This window comes from Etheostoma spectabile, chromosome 8 (assembly GCF_008692095.1).
Source record: "Etheostoma spectabile isolate EspeVRDwgs_2016 chromosome 8, UIUC_Espe_1.0, whole genome shotgun sequence".
Classification (NCBI taxonomy): Eukaryota; Metazoa; Chordata; class Actinopteri; order Perciformes; family Percidae; genus Etheostoma; species Etheostoma spectabile.
The window spans coordinates 32,430,204-32,439,925 of record NC_045740.1 but is presented as its reverse complement, the minus strand read 5'-3'; the positions used below and the strand labels follow the sequence as shown (position 1 = coordinate 32,439,925).

At 43.4% G+C, this 9,722-nt stretch overlaps 1 protein-coding gene across 2 annotated transcripts in view; it reads left to right on the top strand.

The window, feature by feature from the left end:
• LOC116693427 (MTOR-associated protein MEAK7-like) overlaps window positions 1-9,722 on the top strand; it is a 13,836-nt gene that overhangs the window by 1,573 nt on the left and 2,541 nt on the right. Inside the window, exons 2-8 of one of the 2 annotated variants that reach the window (XM_032522411.1) lie at window positions 324-500; window positions 782-1,045; window positions 1,275-1,419; window positions 2,645-2,850; window positions 5,081-5,267; window positions 6,038-6,156; window positions 7,164-7,343. In XM_032522411.1, coding sequence (XP_032378302.1) covers window positions 330-500; window positions 782-1,045; window positions 1,275-1,419; window positions 2,645-2,850; window positions 5,081-5,267; window positions 6,038-6,156; window positions 7,164-7,343 — 1,272 coding nt within the window. In that variant the 5' untranslated portion in view covers window positions 324-329. Of the gene's footprint in view, window positions 1-323; window positions 501-781; window positions 1,046-1,274; window positions 1,420-2,638; window positions 2,851-5,080; window positions 5,268-6,037; window positions 6,157-7,163; window positions 7,344-9,722 lie in introns of both variants that reach the window. The other variant, XM_032522410.1, reaches the window with a different exon arrangement.

The following is a 9,722-nucleotide window of genomic DNA, read 5'->3' as shown; positions in this document are numbered from 1 at the left end:
TGCTTGTTTGAAAGCCATGATGTCTCTCTCTCTCTCTCTTTCTCTTTCTCTCTCTCTTTCTCTCTCTCTCTCTCTCTCTCTCTTTCTCTTTCTCTTTCTCTCTCTCTCTCTCTCTCAAGGTTTCCCTCCCGTACTTGGTGGCTTGCAGTACTCTGGGGGAACCCTTATATTCTATGTAGACATGTACAACAAACACAATACATAACTACACTGACATCAATGTTGCACAATATGCATTCTGTTTATTATGTTCTGGTTGTTTAGAAAAAAAAAAAAGTAGTCGCTGGCGTGTGTGTTCTGATATACGTTGTGTTGGATTGTAGAGCATCATGGGTAACACAGAGAGTGTGGTGGTGCAGAAGCGCCTGGCCCGCTTCCGTCCCGAGGAGCGGCCTGTGTTGGAGGGGGTCTTCGACAGGCTCCAGCGCGGTGCTGAGGGCCCTGCAGAAGCCCCCGGGAAAACCCCAGCAGGGAAGACTCTAACGCTTGAGGTGTTGCAGGTGGGACTGTTAAAGCAGGACATATGCATATTTAAACCATAAGGGTTACCTGTTGGGCCGGGGCAAATGAAACGCCACGTCGGGCAAGTAAATATAACAACCCACTTCATCGTATCATAAATGTTCTTTTCCATTTTTGGACTTTTACATTTGACGTATGTGTTCCACTGAGCAAAAGTCATTACTATCCAATGCATTCTACAAGTATATCTGTCAGGAGAGGCTCATTCCTGCCAGTGTGTTGCCTGTGTAGAATCAACCCTTCCTTTTGTCTGTCCCAGTCCTCAATGGGCAGCCTGGTACCAGACTCCATGGTGAGGAGGATCTACCATTGCATGCGTACCATCGACCCTGGACTCGCAGCACCCGCAGCTTCTGGGAAGACTAGCACCTCGGGTGCCTCTGGAGTAGCTCGAGAGCAATTGGTCATCTTCCTAGCCGACACGCTGCGAGGCACTGCAGAGGAACGGGCTCCTCTCGTCATGGCCATGTGCCAGCGTGGGGCAGGGACAGCAGTGGTTGTCACATGTGAGCAGGTGGCAGAGGTGAGTACAGGGCCCAATTAAATAGGAAATAACATATACATTTCTGTAGTACTTTTACCTTTTCTACTTTTATTTACATCAACCCTCCCTTGTCACGTTGCTACCTCTAACCCTCAGGGGTGATTCCAGGATTATTTAAGTGTGGTGGCGCAGACCAATGGATTGGGGAGCCCCTGCCAAACCCTCCCTACTGATGCCCTGCTCTGGCCCCTTTACCCTTTCTCCATAGTTCCTCCAGGACCTGATTTCTGCTGTAGTTCAGATCCTGGTCCACAGAGGGCGCCTGCAGGCCTGGAAGCCAGAGCGAATGGGTGATGGCTCCCTAGGTGTCAAACTCCTGGCAGAGCACATGTGCTCTGAACTCAAACCCTCAGGTAAACAGGTGATTCAAAGGTTTTTCAACATACAAAAGGGAAAATTTGCCCCCTTTAATGTGGAACAAAAACAAACTGCACTTATATACAGTACATACGTATATCCAGAGCTTTAAATGAACTCTTTTGATAGCCAGCCAACATGGCTACTAGATTTTTAAAGTAACCAGCCACTAGTCACGTTTTTTTTTTCTAACTTTAGTTTAATTTTGGCTCCTCTGGTTTATCCGGCTCTGTTCGTTTGTCTTCTCCGTCTCATCGTAGTTCAAAATCGCTAGGCACGTAGCTAACGGTTATCTGACCCATCATGACTTTGTGTTCATGGGAAATGTAGTATTAGTACTACAGGCAGGTGTTGCAGATACAGATTACATTTTCCAAGCCAAAGACACACAAAACTTTCAAACACTACAAAATTTCTTGGCAGAAAACAGACCAATCTGGAAACCCTGACTTGTCGCTTTGTTTGTGCAGCCGGCCACAGTGGTTGGTGGGTGTCAATTTAGATTAGATTAGATTAGATTTAACTTTGTCAGTTTTTACATCTAACAGTGTAATCATTAAAGGGCCTTTCCTTTATAGCAGTGCTTAAAATAGACATAAAACAGAATGCAGTATGATCACGTTAGTCCATTGAGGAATTATTAAAGTGGATTAGCAAATAAAGTGCATAGAGTTCTGAGAAATCAGAGATTCCATAGTCCATAAAATAGGAGAGACAGAATGCAGTATGATCACATACAGTGCATTTGTGAGGTGTATTTGTAAAATGCATAGTGATCAGAGGTATTATATATCAGACAGTCCATAGACCATGTGCAAAAGGTGAGGGGGCGTAGCGGGGCGGCGCAGAGGCTAGTGCTGGGTCTTGGTGTTGAGCAGCGTCATGGTGTTGGGAAAAAAGCTGTTTCTGAGACTCCTGTAACGTCTCCCAGACGGGCGGATGCAGAACAGTCCATGACTGGGCTGCGTGTGGTCCTCGATGATATTGTGTGCACGTCGCAGACACCGTGAGTGATAAAGGTCAGTGATGGCCCGGAGTGATGTGCCAAGGATTTTTTAAACAGTTTTAGCACTCGCTGTAGGCTTTCCTGTCAGCCATGGTGCAGTTCCCACACCACACCATGAAGCAGTTAGTGAGATGATCTCAACTGCAGAAGTTGCTGAGGAAGAAAATGGTCCAATAAAGGGACTTTTAAAACCTCTCTTCTCCTCTCCTCTCAAGGATGTTATGATGTTTCCTGTCTGGAGGACTGGATCTTCAGGGTCTCCCAGGTTTCATTGTACCTGGAGATCCTGGTAGCTGAGGGCCTAAACGTGTCCCTGAGCGGCCGGCCGGCCCCCACCCTGCTGCCCCCCTGCATCGGGACGCCCTGGAAAGAGCTGAGGTGTCTGCTGGACCTTCCCACCCTTATGTTTCTGGCTCCACAGGTTGGAATAAAAACATATTAGGCATCATATCAGTAGGTTCTGACCAAAATGTCTTTTTGATGACAATACTAAAACCACATTGCAACTCATTTTGTAATGAAGTTTAAAAAATGTGGAAATTTTGACGTCTCCCACTCTTAGTAAATACTATTACTAAATAAAGGAGAGAAGGAAGAAACAAATACCAACAGATGTTCGTGTCTCTCTTGTTTAGTGGCATATGTCGATTCCCAGTGGTGTGTTGATTACTGCACTTACTGTTTAAACCACGTGTCAAACTCAAGGCCCGCGGCTGTACCAGCTCGCAACACTGCTATACAGAATTTGGCAAATTTAACAACTTTATGACTCTGAAATTCCCCCAGAAGCAGAGAGTTTTCATATTCACGTTGTAAAAAATGTGATAATTGTATTGCTTGAGTGAGCTTTATGCTGACTTCTGTAGGGCTTCATGTCGACAAAAAAGCAACAAAAAATGTCTAAGAAAGCCACAAAACAATTGGAAAAAGTCAACAAAATGACCTTAAACAGCAACATGCAATAATACAGTCAAAGATTCCAATTTCCTAAATCCCAGAGTCAGAGTCCAAGTCGGTCACCAGTCCAGAGAATAGCGACTCGAGTGCAGGACTCGGGTACGCCATCACCGGGATGACACAGACAAATGCACGTCAGGATTGTCAGTTGTACAATTAAAGATCTGTACTGTTTTACACATTTCATGAAACCCTATCTAGATTTGTAAAACTTTTACATGTGTAAATGATATATGCACTACACACACTATAACATCACTATAACATCAGCCACTTTTCCATCCCTGCACTTTTGCTGTTAGTGCAAAGATCCTTCATCTTTACATAAAATTAGTGAACCTGTCCTTCAGAATTCAGTCAGACACCTTGGACTGGACACAAGCAGGGCTATAGTCATATTGCTATTATTTCTATAAATCTGACCTGTTCTGTTTCTATAACAGGAACTAACAGCACCGGTAACACTGAGTCAAGTTGAGTGTAGTCTTTATCCTTGACCTTCTTCCGGGATTTGCTTGTTGCTGCCGGAAAATTTAGCCTTAATTTAGGGTTTGGGCTTCCTTTGTGTTGGCTCTGGTGGATTTCTGAGGATTATGGTTACCTGGTCCTCAGGTCTCTGCAGGGTAAATCCAGACAGCTAGCTAGACTATCTGTCCATCTGAGGACTAGGTACCTGGTCCTCAGATCTCTGCAGGGTAAATCCAGCACGCTAGCATAGCTACTGTTCCAATTGAGCCTATGGTTAACTGTTCCTCAGATCTCTGCAGGGTAAATCCAGACAGCTAGCTAGACTATCTGTCCAATCTGGGACTATGTTTACCTGGTCCTCAGATCTCTGCAGGGTAAATCCAGACAGCTAGCTAGACTTCTGTCCAATCTGAGGACTATGGTTAACTGGTCCTCAGATCTCTGCAGGGTAAATCCAGACAGCTAACTAACTATCTGTCCAATCTGAGGACTGGGTTACCTGGTCCTCAGATCTCTGCAGGTAAATCCAACAGCTACTAGACTATCTGTCCAATCTGAGTTTTTCTGTTGACGACTAAAACTACTTCTGGATGTACACATGTTCCACCAAACTAGTTCCTTCCTGGGACTATTTAGCAGAGGCACAGCGGCTTTTCTCCGGCGCTCAGCGTCACCCATGACAATTGTGATTGGTTTAAAGAAATGCCTAGAGCACGTTTTCCTCCCATCCCCGAATGCTGTGCGTAGTAGCCAGGCTCTCCTCTAGTTTTTTCCATCTAATTGTGTTGCGGTAATGTGATCAGTTCCACCTTCCTTATTGTCAACTAGTTATATAATAGCTTCAGACAACTCATCAGACGTCACTATCATTCCCACAGTGAAACAGTAAACCCCTTGCTTTGCACATAATTAAAGGCTAACTTCCATTTCTTCAACCTGGACCCTATTCTAGCAAGATGTCCACAGATAGAAGTTGGACAAGACTGTGTGTATGACACAAATAAGTGCTTCTAACTGTATGCTACTACAACGTTCACTACTGTTGAAATGCTAGATTATTTTGGTTTGCTGTGTAATATGAATCTGTTAAAAATAATGACAAGGGATATGTCATGTCAATGACCACATGAAAATATAACTACTTATTCATTTATATGTGTCATATGTGTTATTAAAATGATATTTACATACACTGTGACTGCACAACACCATGTGATTCTCTCCAGTTGCCAGACAGCTACAGCGCCCCCTGGAGACTCGTGTTTTCCACGCGGCTGCATGGGGAGAGCTTCACCAGGATGGCTGCCGGTCTGACAAAATGTGGGCCCACCCTGCTGCTTATTAAAGACACAAAGGGGCATGTTTTTGGGGGCTTTGCCTCCCACGCCTGGGAGGTCAAACCTCAGTTCCAGGGTGAGAGAACAGAATCTCGTCTGATCCTACTGGACTCCGTATTGCATGGCTCGGATGAAATTAGATATTTAATGAATACCATCTTCAGCTGGCATCAGTATAGGGATTTGTTTTCATGGACCTGCACTTTTGACGGGCTGAAGTTTAAGTGTTTCTGACTGTGCTATGGGCCAGGGCCAGCATTTCTTTGAGCTCTATTAACATCGTTACATTTTCCCATTGCCTGCTATGGTAACAATTTCAGATTGCTTTAAACCAGGAACGTGTGTGTCAAAGTGTGTTGCTGTCTTGTTATTTGCTGTAGCGTACCTCATTGAAAAACCATTAGAACGCACACACAGTACATTTGTACTTACGGCACCTCAGGGTGCAGTGGTACCCACTTTGGGAACCTGCTTTAGGTAATAAGCCTTACAGCTGCATTGAAACATAACAGCAGGTGAACGGTTTATGGGAACTGTTGATTTTGTTCTGCTGAATGAAGAACAGAGGCCATTTGCGCAAATTACTTATACGTTTGAAAGAACTCCACCACACCGGAGTGAAGTGTGATGCCTCTGATAGATCACAGTGAATTTAGGCTTCTAGTGGACATCCATAAAGATGTCTAAAAACAGTACTATCATGTTGGTGTGGACCAGACCCCAGACTGATAAAAGGACACATTGAGGAAGTAATACTTCTTGTTTGAATACTGTGGGCTGTCACTTGACTTTTCTCTCAGACCCTTAATAATTTGTATGTATATGTGTGTGTGTGTGTATGCGCAGGTGACTCCAGATGCTTCCTGTTCTCAGTGTTCCCCAGACTGAGAGTTTATACAGCAACAGGATACAACCAACACTTCATGTACTTTAACCAGAATCAGCAGACCATGCCCAACGGACTGGTGAGACTACCTTAGTTTAACAGAGGGTAACTTCTGTTGCTCATGGCATCTAATTGCCACATGAAGATTAAGATGTACAATGTAATTCACATGGAATTCCCTTAATCTAGCCAGTTAATATGTTTTTTTTCTCAGATATTGCCTGATGCAAGTTTTATGATTCAAGAGACTAAAACCTTTATTAAAACGTTGTAACTGCAACTCGTCTCTCATCGGTGTCGTTTCCAGCAGCTCAGCCAGCTGTTTTCAGACGTTAGCTTTGTGTTCCAATACTCATAATATATACGATTTAGTATGCCAGAAAAAGATTTCTGTAAAATGCAGTATGCCAAAAATACTAGGATGTCCTACGGCATCCGCTCAGATTTTGCAGTATGCATGCCAGCATGCTTTTCTGGCTATTCTGACTCACAATCCCTTCTCAGAATATATTAGCATAAAGGTCAAAGTTCAAGGTGCAATTTTATGAAGTTATAGTATGTCCCAATTGTATGTATACTACATGCAACATGACATATTTTGTAAGGGCAGCTGCAGTACATACTAAAAGAACAAAGTATGTGATTTGGAACTCAGCCTAGCTTTTTCTCAGGAGGTGGTGGAGCCCAAACAGAGCTAAAAGGCTAGTGAATGTTAAACACAATATAATATGTCAGTTTTGTGTTTCAGCTTATTCTGCTTATGCCCCTATGTGGCCAAAAAGTCAGTCAATTAATGGAGCTTTAAAAACGATTGGTAACAGTCAGAAAATGTCAATCTCTTCTGATGTGGTATTACTATTCATCTTTATCACAAGTATTTTTTTGAAATGCTACAACTGTTTGGCATCAGAATGGTCCCCTTTTAATATAAGTTTCATTTCACAGAATAATGGTAGTTGAATTTCAGAAATATTGTTCCTACTTTAGGATTGAAAAAAAAGACTTTAGTGATAGATATTGTTACTGTAATTAAATACTTGTCTTAATGCTAGTCTCATAGTGTTACTGATTTGTGGCCTTCATCAGGGGATGGGCGGTCAGCTATACTACTTTGGCCTGTGGCTGGACAGTGATTTCGGTCGTGGTCATAGCCGTGCGCGGCCCAAGTGCACCACCTACGGCAGCCCACAGCTTTCTGGAGAGGAGGACTTCACCCTGGCCTCAATGGAAGTGTGGGCGGTTGGAAAACCCCCAGAGCCAGAGGAGGTTAGAGTACTTTCTTTTCTTTCTTTTCTTTCTGTTTTTTCCCGCCTTTATTTGATTGCAGGCTGGGGCTGTCGAAAATCGATTAAAATGAGCTTTTGATTTGGATCGAAATCAAGAGCAGAATCCCTGATTCCACCCGGTATTTGTTTGTCTCTCCATCCCCGCCTACTTGCGCACATTCAAAGAAAAAAACAACACAACAGGGCTTACTGGCTGGGAGCATGCAGCTAAAGACACAAGGTAATGATATCTTACCGGTAGCCTGCAGATTGACTTTTCCATGGACCATGGCCACTGCCGGAGTTGGAGAGGTAACAACATAACGTTGTTGACATGCAACAAAGGTACCTGGCTGCAGTTAAACTGGGGATTACGCATTACACAATCAGAATACTTCTTTATTTATCCTGCGAATGTTAAGGAGGATCCATGCTGGTTTCCAAGGAGATCTTTCCTGACATATTTCCACACATTAACACTGGGACGGACTCAGTACAACCAGTCTTCAACTGTCCTACAATGCAGGCTCACAGCAGTGTTGGAGTTTGTCCACAAAGGTGGCTAATGGGGCTACTGTGAGGGGAGACATATGGAGAAAACAGCAGGGAGCTCACAGGAGGAGAATTAAAGAGGGAGACGTGTGGATGCATAGCCATAGGTGTAGTGTTTTCATACTTTTGTTCGAGTATACAATCGAGGAGTAACATACCTTACAAGTTTCTTTTTCAGCTCTACAATTTTTCACACACTGAAATCAATTTCAGTAGAATTATAACCAAACTTGCCATCACTTTTTTGTTATGTAATTAGATGCTTGCCTAATGTTGGCATGTAGACTGGGTAAGCCCCACCCACTCTGCCGGCAAATTGATTTCACCCTGCAGCTCGCTCTGGAAACCTGCACCTTTAATTCTCCTGCTTCAGTTCACAATTTGTCAGGAACCAATCACAGACAGGCTTATCTACCTGGCGCTCTATTGGCGGGTTTAACACGATGACAATAGAGAAGGAACCAAGCAGCTTCTTGTTTACATTCAACAGAGCCGCGGCCACCGAAGCACAGCGGGGTGCAGCAACACGTTGATGCTGCTGTCGCTTCTACAAAGTTCAAAGTTCAAAGTTCAAAATTTATTGTCATATGCACTTTAGTACAAGTACCACAGCAATGAAATACAGTATGCCCTATTGCACTCTCTCAGCACCAGTCAACAGTAACAATCAATAACAATAATATAGGTTAAAAACATAAAACCATTTAACCACCACAATAACAGTGGCTAAGTAACTAAATCCAGACCCCAGCCCTCCTTCCTGCTGCGCTATCATTCAACAACCTGATTACCTGAGGATAAAAACTATCCCTAAAACGTGATGTGCGGTTGGGATACTCTGCAACCGTCTCCTGATGGAAGGTGGGAGAAGAGGTTGTGTGCAGGATGACTAGAATCGCATAATACTACGTGCTTTTAGTACTACGTTTCCAGTAAATATGTTGCAACGGTTCAGTGGAACGCCGATGATTTTAGACGCAGTTTTAACCACCTTTGTCAGAAGATTACGATCATGGGAAGTAGTCTACCAAACCAACACAATGTACCGTAATATACTCTCAATTGTACAACGGTAGAATTCTTTAGAATATTAAGAGACATACCATTTCTTAAGAACACCTCAAAATATAGCCTCTCTGTGTGCCTTCTTAATGGCACATCTGATGTGAAACGACCATGTGAGGGAGTCTGAGATATGGATGCCTAAATTTAAACGTGTTGACAATTTCAACAGGAGAGTTGTTAATGTAGACCGGTGTATGTGTGAATTTGTTCTTCCTAAAATCTATGATGACCTCCTTAGTTTTCTCCACATTAAGGGACAAGTTATTTTTACGGCACCACTGATCAAATACACACCTCATCCATGTAGGCAGTTTCATTATTGCTGTCAATGAGTCCTATCAAAGTAGTGTTGTCTGCAAATGTCACAATACTATTAGTGGGATGTTTTGCCCTACAGTCATATGTGTACAGACTATATAATAAGGGACTGAGACAGCAGCCTTGGGGTGCTCCTGTGTTTAGCACTATACAGCCTGAGTATGTAGTGCCAACTCTAACTATCTGGGGGCGACCTGTTAGAAAATCCTGTATCCACTTGCAGATGGAATTGCAGAGGCCCAGGTCTAACAGCTTAGATGTTAAGATAGAGGGTCTGATGGTGTTAAAAGCACTACTATAATCAACAAAAAGCATCCTGACATATTTATCCCTGCCCTCTAGATGTTGACACACAGTGTGTAATGCCAAGGATACAGCATCATCCACAGCCTACGTCACCCGGATAGCTGGTCTGATTGGTTGACGGACTCTCCAACTACGTACA